Source organism: Lepidochelys olivacea, assembly GCF_965140295.1.
Source record: "Lepidochelys olivacea isolate rLepOli2 genome assembly, chromosome: 17".
In the NCBI taxonomy this organism is placed as follows: domain Eukaryota; kingdom Metazoa; phylum Chordata; order Testudines; family Cheloniidae; genus Lepidochelys; species Lepidochelys olivacea.
The window spans coordinates 16,167,513-16,189,558 of record NC_140427.1 but is presented as its reverse complement, the minus strand read 5'-3'; the positions used below and the strand labels follow the sequence as shown (position 1 = coordinate 16,189,558).

Here is a 22,046-nt window from a genome sequence, read left to right as displayed (position 1 = left end):
AGCAGTACCCCCAATATTTATTCCCCTCTCAACCTCACATCTCAGTCCACATTGAAACTGACTAAGAAAGAGAATAAATCTGACAACTAAGATGCAGAGACCCTGGCCTGTATAAAACAGTGTTTGCTTACGTTGTAAGTCTATACAACAGCTGGTCTGGAAATACTGTTGTCAAGCCAGAAAAATTAAAACTTAATACTTTTCAAATTCAGAGTTTGAAAAACTCACTAGTGGGATGGTCTGGTCTGTCAAATGATGATTTTGATATTGAAGGCGTAGATGGGCTTAAAAACCAAAACCCTTGGTAACATACCTCACCCACATTTTCACAATGGGAATGGGCAAAAAATGCTGTGTATCCATTTATGCCCTATCCGTAATTGTAAGTGTATTCACAATGAGCACATACAGATTTGGTTCCTGACCTTCTTTGTGGTGTGCTTCGAGATCTACTGATGAAAAGCACTACATAAGAGCCAGATGATATTATTGTGTTTAGAAACTGTAACATGAGGCCCAGAACAGTGCATGTATGAACCTGAATTTAAACCGAACCTTTTGCACACAGGTGGTGAAGGTAAAATGAGATGTGAACGGCTAAACTGGCTGTACCACATTTTTCACTTCAAGGAACATTGTGCTTTTCAGAGTCTTACTGAGCTAACCGATGAGATGAAATAGGCCACGTAAAGAGGCTATCATTTGATTATTAGTTTGACAGGCTTTCTATCTATACAGTTGATTTTAGTGGGTAGCCCATTTTAGTGGCTAGAGAGGTATATTTATCAGAGTATGTTTGATTAAGTTGATGATGTATTTAAACTGAAGTGTGAGATTAGGCTGATATGTGCCAAAAATATATTAATGGTGATATTGGTTATCTTCATGGCTACTGGCATAAGGCAAGACTGACTTAGAGAATGTGACAATTCTTTTGTTGTAATGCAAAAGGTAATTCCTTTTACCACTTGATTATTTCTCCAATGGTAAATATTCTCAACAGGTAAAAACTCCTGCGTTTTTTGCCTCCCCTCGAAGCGCATTCAAAGATACTAGAAATTTTCACTCAAAGATAAGAATGCAAGCATTTATCAACATTATAATCCATATTGATCAGTTTCTTTTCCCCCAAACCTGGAAGACAAAGAATTACTCTTATTTTTCTTTAATAATAATAATAATAATTAATAATAAAAAGCATATAGCATTGTGTGAATGATAATTGGAAAATTACTTTCCTCAACATGTGTTTTGATTAAGTTGTTATCCTACCACCTGTCTCCACTTCAGGGTCAGGTTTTGCTAATTGTCTTAAGCTAGATGTTAAGAGTCTATACAAATTGTAATATAGTTTGAAGCGATGGTAGCTCATAGAAGCCTCCTACACCCCAAAAATGCACATTGTCAACCTTGATCTGAGAGAAGGAATTGGGAATATTAGAGTTCCTGAGTCCAGAGGCGTGAGAGGCTAGGAGTAAGAATCTGCATTGGTGAAGCTTGTGTAGTGTTCTTTATGCAGCTGTATATTGGTATTTAAAGAAAAATAAACCCTTATTTTTGTAATATTTGAACAGAAAATAAGATTTAAGGATGTCATTCCATCCTTAACCAATTGCATGAAGGTATTGTATGTCATCTGCAAAGAAAGATCACCTACTGTTGTGAACCTGTTCACCCACCGGCTTTGAGGACCAAATTCAAGGGGCTGTAGGCACAGGATACACTAAGGATAGAGTGCAAAACATAACTGTATCCTTGCTTTTGTGATTTTAAATCCAGCCCCCTTTTGCTGTTTTACTGAAGGGTTTAATAGAAGTAATATGAAGACAAATAAGGTGTACTCAGATCTCTTGATAGCCTTATGGTTGGGGAAACTAATAATCCATGCCATGTTGTATAGTGTTAGTGAATAGCAACTGTGTGACTTGTCTTTACAATCTTGCGGTTAATCAAAATAATTAAGGAATGTTATCTTTGTTCTGTTACTGTTAATTGTAGTGAAAGAAGAGTGGTATGCCCGAATCACCAAATTAAGAAAGATGGTAGATCAACTTTTCTGTAAAAAATTTGGTAAGTACACTGCTAGTATTCCAACTTCCTTTGTGGCTTTTAATCCATAGTAGGTTGATTTCATATTAGCTATCCTTAAGAAAGCTTTATTGGATCCTTCTGAGGCATAAGTGGATGAAACTCTTGAATGAAAATTTTCCAAATGCTTGAAATCCTGACTGTTAAGCAAAAAATAAATCTTTTATTGCTGTAATGTTTAGTCAAAAGGGTAAATGTTCAGTAAAGTTCATCTGTAAAGTTGCCTTTTATGGTTCTGATTCCTTTTGCATTTGGATTTTTCTCTCTAGTTGTGGTAAAGCAAATACCTTATTTTTCAATGTACAGTATAATGTCAGTGGCACTGTTAGGATTAATAGCTGAGCATTTCCAGGCTTGAATTTGAATGCTGTTTCCCCAGCCTACTTAGGAACATATACAGGTCAAGAATGAAACCACTGAAAATTTGATACTGTCTGAAAATAAGTTCAAATCACTTTGAGCCCAATCCTGCTTTGACTTTTTCTCCTGTGCAAACCCATTGGCATTAATCTTCAATCTGGCACTGTTGGTGGGCTACTTACTGAACATCAGATGGGACACTATGATAATTAGTTCTCTAAACTCTGTGTCTTCAACTTGGAGTCCAGTGGGTTTGAATATTCTTTGCTATGCTAGTACCTAATGTTACTGTTTGTGATGGCCCAGAGACTTTGTGATATAGTTTTTGCTGAATCAAACTGTTTGGCTGAACTGATCGATCATTGGATTTGTTTTGTTGAATTTCTGTTGTTCTAACAGCTGAGGCCCTAGGGAGCACTGAGCCGAAGGCTGTCCCGTACCAGAAATTTGAGGCACACCCCAGTGATCTCTATGTGGAGGGTCTGCCAGAGAACATTCCATTTAGGAGCCCATCCTGGTATGGAATCCCTCGGCTGGAAAAGATTATTCAAGTGGGCAACAGAATAAAATTTGTAATCAAAAGGTAGGTGAACATTTTAGTGCATAAATTGAAAAAGCAAGAGGAAAAGGCCAGGAGATTGATTGATTGACTGAAGCAAAAGAAAAGCTTTCAGCTTTATAATGCCATAAAGCATTCTGAGTTCTGGTACCAGGCGGACAGAAGATATTTCACATTGCAAAGAAAATTGGTGTTCGCAGTTTAGGCCATCATCTTCCTAAATATCTATATAGCAACTAGCCCATTTTGGTGACAATTTGAAATAAATAATATTAAAATCAAAACATAGATTCATAAAACAAACAAAAAAATCATTATTCAGAGACTGTATAGAACAATTTGATAACCTGCTCTCTAATTACAGGCCAGAACTACTAACCCTCAGTCCAACAGAAGTTACTCAACCAAGATCAAATACACCAGGTAGGACGCATACTGTATGCAAGTTCCATCTATATATCCATATGCAGAATAAATAAATTAAATGAATTTTTCTGACCTCTCTAAGCATGAGAAAAGTGGTACCAAATATGTATAAATACAGAAGAGAAACTCTCTTTAAATGAATATATTTGTATTTGAAGGAATCTTTCATGTTTTGCTAGATAATCTTTGTAAAATATGCACGTTTACTCATGAAGAAGAAAGAGAAAAGAATACCTTATGGTAGATGATGATCCTGTTGTTTATCGCACTATTAGAAGGTATTCCAATACTATGGTGATGAGCATGGGAAAAGAACCTGCTTTACTAGATTTCTCTAGCCCCATTTACCCACCTGGGTGCAATATCTACCAAACAGCAGTGTTATGACACTGAATTTATTTGTAAAACATGTTGCTATCATCAGGTCAGAGGTACCATGTATGTGCAGATTGGTACCTGATCACTTTAATGACTTATAAAGCACAGTTTGGTTTAGTCAGAGGGCTGTATTAACAATTTTCAATCCACAGAACCACAACAAATGTTAGGTTTTACCTAAGCAGAGAATGCAGGTTGCTTTTCCCTCCAAATGTTTACAGTTCAACAGTATCCATGCCTTATCAAAGTGGGATTGAGGATTTTTCTTGGCTTTCAGGGATAAGATTTGTATGTGGAGATAGGGTAGCCCATTGAAAGCTGCAGTGCAGAGTTAGGCAGCATCTAATTTCAGTCTTGCTGCCAAAGCCCTAGCTTATTGTCCTACTGTACAACTATCTGGCAGGTTGACAAGATATCTGCAGCAATAAGTATGAACAATACCAGTGACGAAAGACACTGCTTTAATAGCATCTTACTTCTGGAAGAATCGGCATGCAGCAATCATGCCTAATAGAGTGATCAGAATGCCATGCTGATTTCCCACTGGTTATTATATCTATCATCAGCTGCTAGGAAAGACTAGTTCTGTAAATACACACACAACTTTGCCTATAGCCATATCCAGGGTACAAGTTAGACAAATACACACAGAAAAAATGTTGGTTTTGGATTGGAACGCTAGTGCAAACCACTGGATGCATCATTCTTTCCTGGCAGTTAGTCCTAAGGCAAAACTGGAGAAGGTCCTCTGTGCCGTTGTTGCTAAAGCAGACTGTGTGTGTCTCAGCACAAATACCAATTTTTTGAACAATTCAAAATGTTAGTTTTGCAGAGCAATAAATAAATGTAGTTCCTATACCAGATAGTTTAGGGGGGCAACATTTTGATTTTGTATTTAAAAAAAAATTCAAGAATTATTTTGGTTAGTAAGAATAATATGGTGCTCTTTGGCTGGATAGAAAACTTCCCCTCATGTGTATTCAGCCCAGACAATACTCCCTTGTGCTTCTTGTGTGGTGGCACTAGAAATCTAAAAATACAGCTGTTCAGTATATTCTTTTCACTTGCCAAATTAAGGCTCTGATCGTGCAAATACTTTCTTGTATACATAAGCTTGTGGTAAATGCTTGCAGGGCTGGGGTCCATGTGAACTCTTTTAAATTAATAATTTTCACCATTTATGTTGTTTATGAACATTCTTTGTTTTCATAATTGAAGGAGTTAGAAGTAAAACAGGCCAGATAATTTGTTCATTTGAAATATGATTTTGAGCTTGTGATCCTGTGTACATATTGCTTGTTTCATGCATATGTCTTTTTAAAAAATGCTACAGTACAAGTTATCTGTCCTCAGTGGATATGATCAATAATTATGATTGCACTGTTTGCTGGGGAATAAAATGAGTATATTTAAGTACTGTATATACTCGTTCATAAGCCGAATATTTTTGGTAAAAAAGTGACACATAAAAGATCGGGAGTCGGCTTATAAATGGATTTACGCCAAAATTTGATGATTTTAAACTGAAATCATTGAATTGAATGTCTAATACATTGCCATTTTGTTTACCTGGAGCGCCTGCAGGCATGGAGTCCCTCAGCTCCCTGTGGCCGCAGTTCGCCGTTCCCAGCCAATGGGAGCTGAGGGGCTCCATGCCTGAAGACGCTCCAGGTAAACAAAATGTCCTGACCCGCCAGCGGCTTACCCTGACAGGCCGGGAGCCAAAGTTTGCAAAGCCCTGAAATATAGGGTCGGCTTATGAAAGGGTCATACAGTTTTTACTGTTTTTACCTATCCATCTTGGGGGGTCGGCTTATAAATGAACAGGCTAATGAATGAGTACGTATGGTATTTATTTTTTATTTCCACTAATGTGCACTCTCCCTCCCTCTACACCTAATTTAGAAAATTGGCCTCTGGCTTGCTTTCTGTCACGAACTTTCATTTATAATAAAAAGCAAGACTAAATTATTTTTGATAGTCAAAATTTATGGCAAAGCTCTAAATCTTCATATTCTGTTCTAAAGATTTTTAATCTCATGAGCTAAAATCATTAATAATTCCGGCTGTGTCAAAGCCACTAAAATAATTCTTTCCCACTGCTAAGGGTCCTGAAGGACAAGTTCATACACTTGGGGGCAGTGATAGAGATTTATAATCATGCTTAGACATATTTTCCCATTATTATGTATATTCTGTATATAATTTCAGTTACCATAATAAGCAGTAGATGTGTAAATCCTTCTATACCAAATTGTGATTGTGCACCTTAGAAAGCAAGACAATTTTTGCATTAATAGTTTAGACTCCAGTGATAAAAGAAATATGCTTAGTGGTACCACTTTTCCCCAAATATCTGTTAATAACTCAGTAACCCAAGATGCATCTATTTTTGATTTTCAGTCAAAGAAGATTGGAATGTCAGAATCACAAAACTAAGGAAGCAAGTGGAAGAGATATTTAATCTGAAATTTGGTGAGTTAAACCCTCAGTAAACTGTGTTGTAGTTCTACTCTGTTTTAAAACAATCTTCTGTTCAAGGAGAATTGTGGTGCACAATAAATTAAAACAAATATTAAAAATGTGACAGAACAACAGATGTGGGAGTCTTGGGTTTTATTCCCCACTCTTGCTAGTTGCTTGCCATGTGACATGAGGCAAGTCATATCCGTACTCTTTGTCTAGTTTTCTCTAAAAAGGGGATTAATGACATTTATGCAAATTCATAAAGGGCTTTGAGATCCTTAGGTGAAAGGAACTCTTATAAAACAGTAGCAGGTACCATGGACCTAGATTGATAATTATTGCAAGATCTTACCTAGTAAGATCCACAAAATCACTACATGCAGTGATTCCAAACTGTGGAATGATGGTGGGAAAGTTGTTTTAAACCCCTTCTCTCGTCCTTTTCTGATTCTGATTAGGGATGCTGCTGCCACTATAACTAATAAAAATGCCAACCTTACTAAGAACTATCAAAATAAAATGCCTCCCATCTGAGCTTGTCACATCATCTTCATTTTCAGCCCAGGCCCTGGGTCTTTCAGAGGCAGTGAAGGTTCCCTACCCTGTATTTGAATCGAATCCTGAGTACTTGTACGTGGAAGGCTTGCCAGAAGGAATCCCTTTCCGGAGTCCCACGTGGTTTGGAATTCCACGCCTTGAAAGAATTGTCCGTGGAAGTGGCAAAATCAAATTTATTGTTAAAAAGTAAGTTTATCATTTGGTTATTTTTAACTGCTGGTTGCTAAAATTATATGAAACTCTTTCTGGGGCTTTTGGGTTTTTAAATGCTGCCTAAGTTCACTTTGTTTTATCTATAAAAGACATATTTTAGTACATTCACTTTCTCTGATAAAAGGACATGCCTTGCTGATTAAATTTCACAAAATGAGGTGTATGTGCGTAATTGGAGTGTGTCATGCAATGTGTATCTAGGGAAGATGATAGTTTTACATCTTGAAGCATTTTTCCCACTAGAGTAAATGCAAAAAGCAAGGTACTTAGTCTTAGATTTTGGAACTCTTTCCTATTAATTTACATTGACTCATCCATACTTCAGATCTAAAAGACTGTTACAATGATTTATATAAATTTTTCTGAATCCCAATAAATATGTAAATAATTCACTGTACTTTTTTTTGTATCTCTAATTATTAGACTGCATTCTGTAACATATTTTACATTTTTAGGCCAGAGCTTGTCACTTCTTATTTGCCTGCTGGATTGGCTAGTAAAGTAAACACTAAAGGTAAGTGGTTAAACATTCCATACTGCCCTCACCCCAGAAGCCCAGATTCTGCTTCTCTTACCTGGCTGAGTAACAGCTTAGTACTTGAAAACTGTGTGGGCTACTGGCAGAGAGAGGTGCTACCTAACACAAGCAAGGGTGGTAGAATCTGGCCCAAAGGGTTTTCCTAAAAATACAAAACCTATATTCTTTTAAAACATTGGGAAATATAACAAAAGTCAGACATTAATATCTGCTTAAGAGCACACCAGTTATACCATTCATTTATTTTATGACCTGGAGCAACACAAATCTGGAGGATGTAAACTATACAAATGACAAAGCTCTTGGTTCTCATTGATTTTGCTGTTAACACCATCATCTAGTATGTAAATTGGAACTTAAAAAATAAAATTTCTTAGGGAAACTTTCAAGTTGTTTACAAAATAAAGATCTTTATAAATATCAAAATGAATTAACTTTTTGGATTAGGTAATAAAAAGTACCAAAGATGTAAATTCCATTTCAAACCAGTATGCTGAAGATACTACCTGTATTTATCTTGTGTAGTGCTCACAATCTGTAGTGGATATTGAATGAGTGTCTGTCAGACCTGCTTATTTCACAAGCAATAAATTCACTTTTTAAAGTTTGTGATCTTACCTGCATTGTTTTGATTTTATAAAGCACACCATTAAACAATACACATTGTATGTCAGATTATTTTGTTTGTGGGATGTTTCCAAATACTGTCTTTTGGGATCTGTGCAGTATGTCCATTACTGAAGAATAACAGTATTGTTGATTTGTAGCATTGAGTCCAAAGAGCTCAAAGAGAGCAAGAAGTCCTGCAAGCAATTCAAAGGTTCCAGAGATTGAGGTGACTGTTGAAGAAGGTAGGAAATCTCCCTTTAGGGAATATTCTTATTAAAGTAACTTGTAATAGTAACTGCAGAAGACCTTTCATCCACAATACAATTATATTATTTTAAAAAAATGGTCCTGTGTAGAAAACTCAATTTAACTTCACGATACCAGTTCTATTTTTCATTTCTGATTAACATAAGTTATAGACAGAACGATGGCTCTGTCAAAGGTTGTTTCACAATACATTTGGATCCTTCATTCCAAAGAGAGAAATGAGAACTTGTTTTAAGGAAAATAATACAGAAGGGTGGACAATGACTAAATGGTGCTAAAGTATGTTATGTTTTAATTCCACAATCCTTAAAGCACTTCTAAACAGCATTTTTGTTCCACTGTTGACTCAGTTGTTTTACTTATAATCAGTTGCCATATTTCATCATTTTTGTTTCTCTCACAAGATGGTTACTTGTATGTTCTCTCTCGCTCTTAAATATTATAAAGTGTGTGTTCATTTCTGCAGGTCCTAATAAACCACAAACAGATGTTCGAACTAATTCTCAAACCAATGGATCCAATATGGGCTTCAAGCCACGAGGAAGAGAGTTTTCTTTTGGTAAATATTGTGGGTTTTAATCTGTCTTGATAGCCTTTGTTAATTTTGATATTTGGAAGTTTTTGAGATTTGATAATAGTAGAGAGGTTTTTTTAACAGTGATATCTTCTTTCTGCATTTGATGACTGAGTTACATGCAAATTCAAAAAGCATTTATCGGGATAGGTGATCACAGAACTCAGAAGATTAGGCTATCTGCAGCTCACAGTAATCATCAGAGAGCAGGTCTCTGACCATGGTTCCCTGCTTTTAGAAGACATATTTGGGGCAGTCATGTGAAGGAGTTTTAACTTTTCCTCCCTGTTGTGGGTTTGCCCTGTGCAGGGTTATCAACACGATAGTCACAAAACGTAAAACACAAAAACCGTTCCATTTGCTTAGTAATAAAGTTTAGAATGGAGTTAGAAGGGTTAGTATTGATTTGTGATAAATATCTATCCTTTCACGAAACTAGTATCGAGATCACATTTCTCAAGGAAATACCATGTCTGTCTGGCCTTTTCAAAGTTTGGGTGCTAGCTCAGATTATTCTGTGTGCCTCTGAGAACTGTAATATATCACTGTTGAATTCATTACAGTTGACTCTTTGGTTCATTCATTAACTGAGATCTTTTGTAAAGCTTCAAGGAGAAGAGTCTTAGTAGTGGTTATGAGTTAGGATTAAAAGGGAATGGTTCAATGCTCTTTAGTGTGTGATAGCAATTTTGTTCATTTTTGACTTCATAGTAGTCGGTAAACAATTTTTGTAAATGTTTAAAAATATATATATAAATACACAGTTCCTAGACAGATTTTTTTGCTCAATACAAGTATACAAATGCTAATCTAACTCTTCTGATTTCCTGACAGAGGCTTGGAATGCCAAAATTACTGACCTAAAACAAAAAGTTGAAAATCTTTTTAATGAAAAATGTGGTAAGCATGTCAACCTTTTTTAAGATGTATCTTTTAGAGCTTGATGAGATAACTTGGTTAGGCGTGTACGTTGTGTCTGATGGTGCTGTTCGTACACAGATTTTGAAAGGCTCTAATAGCCTTGCAGACTCTGGGCCCTGTTATCTCCCAGGAGATTGATTCTCACATCGCAGATTGAAAATTCCAAATGATCGGATTCCCCCTAAGTTTTCCACGTAAGGCTGGGAATGGAGGAGTGGTGCAGGGGTTTGGCTTCAAAAATCCACAGACATCCTGTGGTCCACCAGAAACCCATTAGTTCCATATTGCTATGTACTCCTTGTTGCTCAGCCAGACAACATGGCTGCAAGAGGAGCTGTGCTGTTAGGGACTCAAACACTCTCTCAGGAAGAGGCGCTTGCTTGATTTACTGCAGACTTGAGATTTCCCCCTTGCATGTATGTGGAAGGTATCTGAGGAGCATGGCCCACTTTCTGCCCACCAGCAGTGTTGGAAACCTAACTCCCTTCTTCAGGATAAAATACTAGTTTTCTAATTTTAATGCTCTCTTTCATTTCAGGGGAAGCTCTGGGGCTTAAAGATCCTGTCAAGGTCCCATTTGCGTTATTTGAATCCTATCCAGAGGATTTCTACGTGGAAGGACTACCTGAGGGGGTGCCATTCCGCCGACCATCTACTTTTGGCATTCCAAGATTGGAGAAGATCCTGCGAAACAAATCTAAGATAAAATTTATCATAAAAAAGTAAGAGAACTGTGTGTGTCAATGGAAATGAGCTGCAAAGCTTAAAAAAACAAAGATTAAGCCCTGAAGAGTGCTAGATTCCTCCATTAACCACACTAGTGTATATATACTGAAATGTCTAGCAAACCGGGAAACGTCAGAGGATTTTTCAGATCTGGAGAAGGATATGTTAATAGTTTTCTATGCTGAATGCTCTTCAAAGCCTGCTTAATGGGGAGTAGCACACAGTTCTGGGCTTATTTCGATTTTAATGTTGACTTTGCATTTCCCCTTTAGTGGGAGCAGCAGGCTTTGCAGTTAAGTCATTTGTAGCTAAAAGGTCACCAACACTGCAGCAAGGAGTAAGGATGTTAAATCAAACTTCTGAGGGATGACACAAACTCCAATTTTCAGAATTTTGTCAAGTGTCCGTCTTGCAACATGGTGGTGCCGATCCCTGATCTTTAGAGTAAAAACACTGATATTAGGGATTTAACAGCTATACTGTGGTGAAGGTAGAAAACCAAAATGATCAGTCATCTTGTTAACTTTATGTGTAACATCCTGGCTAGCATTATTATACTAACTTTGCTCTCCCTGTCCTGACCACTCAGTTTTGACAGCTAGTATTTCCTTTGTTGTTGGATGGAAATGATGGATTGAGTGTAATTTTACTGTTCTATATGAAATGTTCAAATCTGTTCATCTGCAGGCCTGAGATGTTCGAGGCAGCGATTAAGGAAAGCTCTGCTAAAAGTCCCCAGAGTAAGTTTTACGACAGCTAAGGAGTTTGGATGGTGATCTGTCTTGGGCTGCTTTCAAATTTCAGGAATGTTGCCCAGTATAAACCAATTCCTGAAAACTTCACGGTATATTTACTGGAAAGTCTTATCCAAGTAGAAATCAAGACACAGCCTTAACTATGGTGCCACTGGTATACTTCTATGATAAAGATATGTCCCTACTCTGAGGAGCTGTAAAGCTATTATATTTTCTTGACTTCTGTCTAGTTCCTCAACTCAGCAATGCAGCTTCAGTAATGGCTTTCTTGTTTATCAGTCAGCTTTGTTTCAGAGTAGTAGCCGTGTTAGTCTGTATCCGCAAAAAGAACAGGAGTACTTGTGGCACCTTAGAGACCTGTTAGTCTGTAAGGTGCCTCAAGTACTCCTGTTCTTTTAGTTAGCTTTGTATAATCTAAAGACTCAGATCCCTTTGCACTGGCTGTTACAATGCCTCCTTCAAAGCAGTAGGAGGCTGTGGGTCAGGTAAAGCTTTACAGTGCTGGAGTGCACCCTCCAAGGTCTGAGGAGCCACTTTGCTCCGACTCCAACTTGTAATGCAGCGTTGACAAGGGAGCAAAATGCAGGGAGCTGTAAAAGTCCATGTGTCAATCCAATGAAAAGGATTGAGGTACTGGTTAATGGCTCATACTGTACTCCCAAATTGTGACCTGGAGCAGGTATTCCATAGAAGAAGTTGGTTTTCTAGGGTGTATTCATTGGACCTGATGCTACTCTCAGTGGTTTAAATCAGAGGTTACTCCAGGGGTGGGCAAACTATGGCCCGCGGGCCACAACTGGCCCGCGGGACTGTCCTGCCCAGCCCCTGAGCTCCCAGCTAGGGGGGGCTCGCCCCCGTCCCTTCTCCTCTGCAGCCACGCCGGCAGCGTGGCTTGAGCCCACCCACGTCCCAGGCTTTCAAATAACCCTGTCCTGCTGCTCTGATCAGCATGGTAAGGGGAGGGAGGGAGGGCAGGAGATCCTGGGGGCAGTCAGGGGACAGGGGGCGGTTGGATGGGGTAGAGGTTCGGGGGGGGTGGGGAGTGCGGTCAGGAGACAGGGAGCAGGAGGGGTTGGATGGGGGTGGGGTCCCGGGGTGTTGGGAGGGCACAGGGAGCAGGTGTGATGGATAGGGGGTAAGGTCCTGGGGGGACAGTTAGGGACGGGGGTCCTGGAAGGGTGCGGTCAGGGGACAAGGAGTGGGGGAGGGATGAATGGGTTGGGGGTCCCAGGGGGCGGGGGTGTGGATTGGGAGCGGGGCAGATGGGACAGGGAGCCGGGGTGGGGTGGGGTGGATAGGGGATGGGGTCCTGGGGGGATGGTTAGGGGAGGGGGCGGTCAGGGGACAAGGAGTAGGGGGGGTTGGATGGGTCGGGAGTTCTTAAGGGGGCAGTCTGGGTGTGGGAAGTGGGAGGAGGCGGATAGGGGGTTGGGGCCAGGCTGTTTGGGGAGGCCCAGCCTTCCCTACCCGGCCCGCCATACTGTTTCGCGACCCCAGTGTGGCTCTCAGGTCAAAAAGTGTGCCCACCCCGGTTACTCCACTGAAGTTAGTGAAGTTACACCAGTGTAAAGGTAGTGTCAGTGAGAGCAGGATCAGGAACGAAACATACTGGACCAGATCCTCAGTTGTTGTAGGCATAGCTCCATTAAAGTCAGCGATAAAAGATTTCCTGTGTGGGTGAGAATTTAATATTCCACTATTTGTTCTTTTGATCAATATTGTTTACTAGTGTTGAGTGCTCTAGTTTATTGCTTTGACCAAAACATGAAAATATCCACACATTCTTTTTTAAAAATAACATGTCATCGGAAAACCTGCTAGGCAAGGAAAAAGAGGCCCTTGTAACATACATTAACCCTTTCTCTTGACTTTGGTAGTTTGTAAGAAATAGTTGAAGGGTAAACTTTTAGAAGTGAAGTCCCATTTTCAGTAATGACTTAAGCACTTCCGAGCCTAAGTGTCATTGACAGTCAAGGGACTTAGTCATTTATACTAAGTCCTTTTGGAAATTGCATTTTTTTTTACTGCAAATCTGTTTCTCCCCCAATGTTTCCTTTTTTTTCTGCTGGAAAGGTGTTAGCCCATCTTCAGCCATTTTGCTCATACTTCAAATTCCTGTTTCTGTTTAAGGAAAAACCAGTTCATCCAATACATCAAATACAACAAGCACCACAACAAAGCCAGTGGTGAACACAGCCGCAGGGGTTGAAGATCTTAACATCATTCAAGTGACTATACCAGGTAGGTGGGTGCTCTGATTTTACTGCTGCTTACTGTTTACAGCTCTCATTCTTCATGGCAGGAGCTCTTTGCCTAATGTTACCACTTGCCCCCCCATCCTGATTTGCCCTTTGGCTCATCCTGTCTTATATATAGTACAGTCTACAAAGAGTATCACTTAATAGCCTCTTTTAAGTGGCCTTTGTCTGCACTGTTGTCACATTGATGGTTTTTTAAACTTTTATGATTGTGTACTAAGTAAAATCTGCAGAAAAATGAATCTCAGTTCAGTTCCTATTTGCAGGTGGTCACATCTGCACCACCCCCGCCCCATCACATGCTAAATTAAGCGTTAATTTGCAACTTTGTTGGCAGTCTCAGTAGACAGAATTAGGATTAAATTATCATGGAGATTCTTTTCCCCAGAAGTGGTCACTTTAGCTCAGGGATAAATTACGCTGGTTAGGTAGTGTGGGAAAGCTTCCACTGTGGCTAAATAGAGGATTTCAGTCCCCAGTCTTACACTGTCACTTCATTTACTTAAAATAAGTCATGATTGTAAATAATGGGTTTATTCAATAAATTTTCTCCTTTTAATAAATCTAACATTGTCCTGTAAATATTTTGAAATCATTTTCAGGCTTATTTAAAACTGCAACTTTTTATAGTTCGCATATTTACAAAATCCTCCATTACTGCTATAACCAAAAAAAACAGTGAAAAGGCCTATTTTTGTTCTGATTACTAAATGCTTAATAAAGCAATCATCTATTCTTGTTTTAAATAAGCACTCGTGCAGTCAGTACTGCACTAGTTAAAGAGGAAAATCACCTGCTAAATCCTGACACTGACAATTTCTTTCAGATGATGAAAGTGAAAGATTATCAAAAGTAGAAAAGGCTCGACAACTGAGAGAACAAGTAAATGATCTCTTCAGCAGGAAGTTTGGTAATTTTTTTAATTTCTGATTTGAAATAGCTTTGAAAATAACCAGTGATTTACATTTTGGTTTTAAATAAGTATAACCTATAGTATATAATATCCATTACAGTTGATGTTTTTGCACTGTATATATAACCAATATGTAATTTTTTTAATCTGTAATTATATGCCCCAGCTTCCACAGAAATCTAGTTTGAGGGCTAAATTGTTTTGTGTTTTTTAAACCAAGAAATTCCTGTGATGATAGATTAATAAATATTTTACTTTTAAACCCAAAATTTGCTTAAAGCTACACAGTCCTGATCAGTTAACACCTTAAAATGTTAAAGTGGAAAGAATTTTTTAAGTCTTATTTACCCTTTCACTGTTCAGTTTTTCTTTATTTTTTATACTGTGTTCAGATTGGATGATGAAATTCGCCTACTTAGTTTCTTTTTGTTGGTTCTTCACTAGCAATGGGCTGTGTTGCTTTCATTGTGAGAGGAAACACTTTTTCCCTTCATTAAAATGTCTGAGTATTCTTTTTTTAATTTATTTTTATAAAACCTAAATTTTAGTCCTTTATATATTGAACTGTGATAGTTGGATACTAGTGACTATCGTGAACCATAACCTTCATGAGTGTAGCTTGTAACACAGTTCATTTGAAAATTACTCAATGTAATGTTTAAATGGCAAGTGCATTTTAAGGTTATAGCACTTGAGATTATTTTAAATGCTTGTTTTCACATCACTTGATTTTCTTACTGCCCTGAGTATTTGTAAACTGAGATTTGTAGACTTGGGTCACAGTTCAAATCACAGCGTCTCTTATTTAGGTGAAGCAATCGGTATGAATTTCCCTGTGAAAGTCCCATACAGAAAAATCACCATAAACCCTGGCTGTGTGGTGGTGGATGGAATGCCTCCTGGAGTGGCATTTAAAGCTCCCAGTTATCTGGAAATCAGCTCCATGAGAAGGATTTTGGAATCAGCAGAATTTATAAAATTTACTGTTATTCGGTATGTGACTGTCATTTTACTGTCATTGGTTATATAATGTAACCATGATTATCCAGATGTCATGAGAATAGCCAATACTTTTGGAAAAATCAGTGTTTCAGAAAATTGAGGGAATCTTCAATATAATAAATGTGGGGAGGCATCGACTCTGTTTTGAATAACAAGCAGTTGAGGTTATTTTAAATTCAAATAATTGAGGGTGCACAGCATTAACAATGAAAATTCTTGGGAGTAAGCATACATAGGAACATTGATTACATTGACTCGTAAAAACAACGAGGAGTCCCTGTGGCACCTTACAGACTAACACGAAAGCTTATGCCCAAATAAACATGTTAGTCTCTAAGGTGCGACAAGGACTCCTCGTTGTTTTTGCTGATACAGACTAACACGGCTACCTCTCTGAAAATTGACTTGTAAGTGATTTCTAACACACCAATTGAAACCTGCTCCTATGGTACAGCTTATCGCTATTCAAAAAGTTATGGACCTTGCTGTCAAGGCTGTTAGATTGAGAATTCTTTCCTTTGCACAACAGAATTCGTAGATCCACAAGCTTGTTTGTTCTTAACAGTAAATTGTATATCTGTAGTAGTTTAAATTTCCAGATCAGCATGACTATGTTTTAAAAGTCGTGAGTACATGATTGGATTCCTGAAGTTTAAGATTTTCAGTTGCTGTTTTGCCTAACGTTCTTGAGAATGTGTCCCTCTTAAAATCAGTTCAGGTACTGTCTTTTGATAAAATATGATGATTACCCTGGAAGTTAGTTTAATCAAGAGATAAATGGTTTTGCTTATACTGTGGAATAAATGAGATTTTCGAATCTGTACAGATGATGAGTCAAGAAAGTGAAAACATAAACACTTAGATTCTATTCGGGTTTGCAAGCGATCAAATCCAGCAGTTCTGTTAGCTAGCAAGGAGTTTCTAAAAAGTCAATTTAGAGAGGTCCAAATTTTGCAGCTCTTAATCAAGATTGTTTTTGAGCTCGTGAGTCTTGATCAATATAAGAACATGCAGTATTTGGGCCCAAGTGAAGATTTGATTCTCTTAGCAACTGGTTGAAGGAAGAACTTGCACCTTCTTATCGATGTAAAATTGACACAGTCTGCTGGATAAACCACTCTGCTCCAGGGGGGAACTATGCGAGACTATTGCAGTCACTCCTTTTACTGTGCTCTGTTCTGAACCCTCAGGTGAGGCCCTCCATAAAAGAGAGAGATTGTACAGTAAAAGTGATCTTAAAAGCATTAAGTATTCCTATTTTTTGTTTTGTTTTTTTAACAGACCATTTCCAGGACTTGTGATTAACAACCGTAAGTATTCCATTTTTTGTCACTTTGAATTCTGTTCAATGTATCACTCCACAGGGCATGCTAGATTATTGTAGCATTATCCCAGGGTGGCAGAAGGTCCAGAGCATTAACTGCTAAATATGGATAACTTATTTCCTTAGTACTTAGTCAGGAAATGTAAACATGCTTGGTTTATTTATGGAAGGACCTTGGGGGGGGAGGGATAGCTCAGTGGTTTGAGCATTGGCCTGCTAAACTCAGGGTTGTGAGTTCAATCCTTGAGTGGGCCATTTACGGATCTGGGGCAGAAATTGGGGATTGGTCCTGCTTTGAGCAGGGGGTTGGACTAGATGACCTCCTGAGGTCCCTTCCAACCCTGAGATTCTATGATTCTATGACTTACAAAACCACATGAGCTCAGCGCTAGTTTAGAACTTGCCCAGTTAGACTCATACAAGATTCTCTTCACCTCAGGTGTGGCTGCATTTCAATAGCAGTTGACATGCAGAAGCTTTTCAATAGCCACACAAAGGAAAAATTGGAGTGAAAAATTGTGTTCAGGTGAGAATTTAGGGAGACAGAATGTAATTACCAATTAGGACTTGGGCCAGGACACCCAAATATTGTGAAAAATGCCCAGGTGTTTTCAGTTATCTAAAATAGTCATGACCTTGGTTTTAAGCCTCATTTGAAAAACAGTACCTCTGGTAGCACAGCATTCCTTGTCAGGCGCTGAGCCATTGATATACTACAGATTCGGAGGGCAAACCCCTACCAGCATTACTTCTCTCTTACCCGGATTGAGCCTCAGTCAGCCAGCTCTCATCCATTGCTGAGTACCCCCTTTACACTGGGTAAGATGCTCAATTATATCAGCTGGAAGTGTCAGTGTGCTCTACTGACTAGAGTGCCTTCAGGATCTTCTCACTGTCTCTCCCATTGGCCCCATATATCCTGTGTCATCGTCCGAAAGAGAGCCCTCCATTCGGAAGAGCAATTCCTGGCAGGGGCTCCAGAGAAATGTATGAGGGGAAGAAAGGACCCACTTAAGAGCAACCCTGTCCACTGCTACATAGAACTGCAGGAGTCAATAGCATAACACATCATTGGCAATTGAGAGCAGCTGATAGACGCTTGATTTTCTTCCACCACTGGAAGGAGATTGATAATAAGATGAGGTCCTATTTCTTTCCCATACAAATGTCTGCCATCACGTCCTCAATGGTCAAGGCAGTCTGAGGTGTCTAGATACAGAGAGATTTGTCTATTGCTTCAATAATGTTAGTGGTCTTGCCATTTGTTTTATACTATCCTTTGAAAACCAGTCTTTTTTAGCATTATAAAGGGTGATGTTAGCTCAGGGATTATAATGAATCTTTAGGTTCTGAGGGAAGAGAAGTGGAAAACACTTCTATTGAGCAGAAGAGGGTATATTATTCAGTTACTGTGAATATAACTTGTTTATGCAACAGGTTCACCGGGTGGAACATATAATAAAATATAGATGCCATTTGACAGTTTGAGGGGCCTTTTCTTTTTAAACCTAAACAATTGACTGTATTTATTCTCTCAGAGTTGATGGAGAAAACTGAATCAGAAACACCAGCCAAGGCACCAACACCGGCTCCTGCTCCTGCACCGGCACCAGTAGTACAAGGTGAATATAGAGGTGTAATAAATCGCTTTTTGAAGGGTGATAGGAGTCAGATTATAGGGCTTGCTAACTAATTAAATTGTTGCCTGATAATAGGCTGTATTCTAGGAATGCAAAGACTGATGATGTTGATATTCCAGATTTTACTTTGAAAGAGTGTATGCTCTTCTGTATAAAGAAAGGTGTTTTCCCCCTACATTTATCCACATTAAATTTCATTTGCCATTTTGTTGCCCAATCACTTAGTTTTGTGAGATCTTTTTGAAGTTCTTCACAGTCTGCTTTAGTCATAACTATCTTGAGCAGTTTAGTATCATCTGCAAACTTTGCCACCTCACTGTTTACCCCTTTCTCCAGATCATTTATTTTACTACATCAGATTTTACTTTTTAATTATCTTCAGCAGGTCACAGTTGTTGTATCTTGGACACAATATTTGAAAGTGGTCATAGGAGAGAATATTCACGAGCTTTCTCAAGACTTGCTGTAATATTTATCTTATGCACATTGTTTAAACTACATGTTTATTAATTTTATTATATATTTTTTAATTTAAGAGCCAGCTGAACCAAGCCAAATAGAAGTATCTGTAGAAGGTAAGTGACTGCTGTCAGTTATTATAAAAACTATTTATTTTTTAGTGATTTTGAGTAAGGTTGCATCACTTCTAATAAAAGTAAAAAGATAAAGTGGTGGTTAATCAAAACACAAGTCATTCTCTTTTGGTTCCCTTCCTGGTTCTGCATGAAGTGTTGGTTTGCATGATAATCATACAGCCACTATATGAAATTTACTCTGCAGTAAAAATTTGTTACTCAGATTTTGTTTTACAATGAAGTTTATGAATTGTTGTTCTTAATAAGTCATGACTTTGCGTAGGTGTGCATTTGAGTGATGACTTATATCCTAAATGATGTCTGTCTTTATTCAAAGCAGTTTTTCCCACAATTCACATGACTGAATGTTGCCATCACCAGAGAAAAAAATATTTTCCATAGAAGTGCACCATTTTGAGTGCCGTTTTGCTATTTAATCATTTTCATGATTTGAATTTTAAAAGATACATGGATATTTTCTTAATATTCACTCAGCAGTTATTGACTTTTCCTGTGCAATACTGTCATTGATATTAATGAAACTTTTGTAGAAAGAATTCTTGTTTCTTTTTCAACAGACATAGCAGAAACAGAAGAAAGTTCTCAAATAAAACAGGAGCCAGATCCAACGTGGTAGACCTTATCAATATTAGGGTAAAATAATTTAGTATCTGTCAAAATTAATAGTTATTAGGGAATAGTGTTTTACACCTCTTTGTAGGGAATGCACGTCGTATGTCTAAGGCACAAGGCTGGATGTCAGGAGAGTAGCGCTTTCTTACTGGCTCTGTCATTGCTTTGGCCTGTGACTTTATTCAAGTCCTTTTGTCTGTCTGTGGCTCACCCAGGTACTGTCCGGCTTAATTAAAGCTTGTGAGGCATTCAAATACTAGTTTGATGAGTGCCATAGTACTACCTATAAATAAAAATGAATTATGATTACATACCTAAGTCGATCTAAGACTTAATTAATGTTTGTAAAGAGTTTTGACATGCTTGGGTGCAAAGGATGTTGTTGTTGGTATAGCCTTAAATTGTAATTAAGCATGGTATTTCTTCTTCATTTTAATATTGCCTGAATTTGAGAAACACATGGTACAATAATTAGCTTTGATTTAAAAAAAAAAATGTGATTGCTGTTCATTTTAAAAGTTTTGTTTCTTACTTTCTTTTAACCTCAGAAAAATCTCAGTTCAAGTTTTGGGACAAAGATTCAGGGTAAATCTTATTTTATTTGAGCTAGTTTTTCCATTTCTAGTTCTCATAACAGAATTCTGGTGGCAGTTGAAACGGTACTAGTTATGGTGTTATCCCAACAAATAAAAATATGCAGAGTTATAATTTACTTTTAAGGATTTACTTTGTTATAAACCATTCAGAAAAAATGCTAAATATTAAGAATTATTACAGCTGCACTTATTTTTCCAAGTCTGAATTTATTAAAAAGCTCTCAACCAAGCTTTTTTAGTTTTGAGCTTTGGTACTTTTGTAACATCTGTCAACTTGATTGACATAAAGACGGGTTGTATTTGTCTAATACAGTCATGCTATGATCTCCCTTTCTAAAAGTAAGAAAATGCTATTGACTATATTCATCACAAAGTTGATAATTTGAGATTGGATATCAATTAAAATTTTCCACGGCTGAGATCTGTTGGTTGGTCAAGTAGTATTTCAATGGTAGAAATTCCATTGTTTGAAATATTTAAGATAGACTAGACAAAGCATTAGAAAATGTTGGGAATAATCCTTTCTTTTCAGGGAGATGGACTTAACCGAACAGATGTTTAAAGGCCTGTTGTAACTTCTATTAACCAAATTCTACACACCTCATCTGGTTTAAATTCCCATTGAAGTTTGTGGGAGTTTTGTCTGAGTAAGGGCTGCAGAATTTGGTCTCTGTTTCTTTGTCACTCTTGCTATTTTACAATTGTGCCCACCTAATGGATTCAACAGAGAATTTACATCAAGTGAAATGCCTGGGTTAGAGAACACTCAAGCACATACTTAAGCCCATTCTTATTCAGAAAAGCATGTGATTTGGTACTTTCACGAATCATAGCCTAAATGAGGACTTGAAGAGATATACATGAATTTCTCAAGTACTAGTATGTACAATAGGATACATAGCTGCAATGAAACTAACTTCACCTTTGTACTTTTTTTCTATCTAGTCAGAAGCATGCAGTCTGGAGAAGAGCTTGCTGGGACTGTCCTGAGCTGTGTAATATAATTGTATAAGAGAAGTACCTTCTATACAAACCCTTTTTGTACTTTTAGATAGAAATGTCTACTTTTTCAGCAGTTCTGTGAATTGACTTAAAGCAAAGAGTGACTGTAGATTTGGAAAGGCTGGTTATATATTATAAGGATTAAATTTGAGGCAGCAATGCTGAAAAAATGACAGGGATTAATTAAGATTTTAAAAAAATCAACAGGAATTTAGAGGCCATCTACATTTCCCAATAAAGTAGAATTGTACTGTGCCTGGATGCATCTCAGCTTTTACGATGAAGAAAAATACCTACAGTAGTTCATTGATTTTCTGTTTTTGGGAAAAAAATTAATGATTTTTGGTTCTTTCTCCTTAATGGCTGATTGGACAATACTATCTGTATATTTGAACTAATTTTTCCTATGATATCTATCTCAATTCATATGTTTTTCATAAATAAATAAAAGATGAACTCGTTCACCTGACCGTTAGTATGCATTAATAAAATGAGCTACAGCTCACTTCATTGGAGCTGTAGCTCACGAAAGCTTATGCTCAAATATATTTGTTAGTCTCTAAGGTGCCACAAGTCCTCCTTTTCTTTTTGCGAATACAGACTAACACGGCTACTACTCTGAAACCTGTCATTAATAAAATGGACTATGAAATGGTCAGTATCTC

General features: G+C 37.8%; 1 protein-coding gene across 5 annotated transcripts in view; it reads left to right on the top strand.

Annotated features, from left to right (window-relative positions):
- Positions 1–21,845, top strand: part of GTF2I (general transcription factor IIi) — a 75,602-nt gene extending 53,757 nt beyond the window's left edge. For 4 of the 5 annotated variants that reach the window (XM_084651271.1, XM_084651269.1, XM_084651270.1 and 1 more), the window contains 19 exons: positions 1,999–2,070; positions 2,848–3,031; positions 3,372–3,430; positions 6,215–6,286; positions 6,838–7,021; positions 7,504–7,562; positions 8,354–8,437; positions 8,929–9,021; positions 9,871–9,936; positions 10,496–10,679; positions 11,371–11,423; positions 13,569–13,679; positions 14,523–14,606; positions 15,419–15,602; positions 16,893–16,921; positions 18,474–18,557; positions 19,112–19,150; positions 19,729–19,804; positions 21,325–21,845. In XM_084651271.1, the coding sequence (XP_084507397.1) occupies positions 1,999–2,070; positions 2,848–3,031; positions 3,372–3,430; positions 6,215–6,286; positions 6,838–7,021; positions 7,504–7,562; positions 8,354–8,437; positions 8,929–9,021; positions 9,871–9,936; positions 10,496–10,679; positions 11,371–11,423; positions 13,569–13,679; positions 14,523–14,606; positions 15,419–15,602; positions 16,893–16,921; positions 18,474–18,557; positions 19,112–19,150; positions 19,729–19,787 (1,700 nt within the window). In that variant the 3' untranslated portion in view covers positions 19,788–19,804; positions 21,325–21,845. Of the gene's footprint in view, positions 1–1,998; positions 2,071–2,847; positions 3,032–3,371; positions 3,431–6,214; positions 6,287–6,837; positions 7,022–7,503; positions 7,563–8,353; positions 8,438–8,928; positions 9,022–9,870; positions 9,937–10,495; positions 10,680–11,370; positions 11,424–13,568; positions 13,680–14,522; positions 14,607–15,418; positions 15,603–16,892; positions 16,922–18,473; positions 18,558–19,111; positions 19,151–19,728; positions 19,805–20,331; positions 20,369–21,324 lie in introns of all 5 variants that reach the window. The other variant, XR_014714422.1, reaches the window with a different exon arrangement.
- Positions 21,846–22,046: the final 201 nt, after the last annotated feature.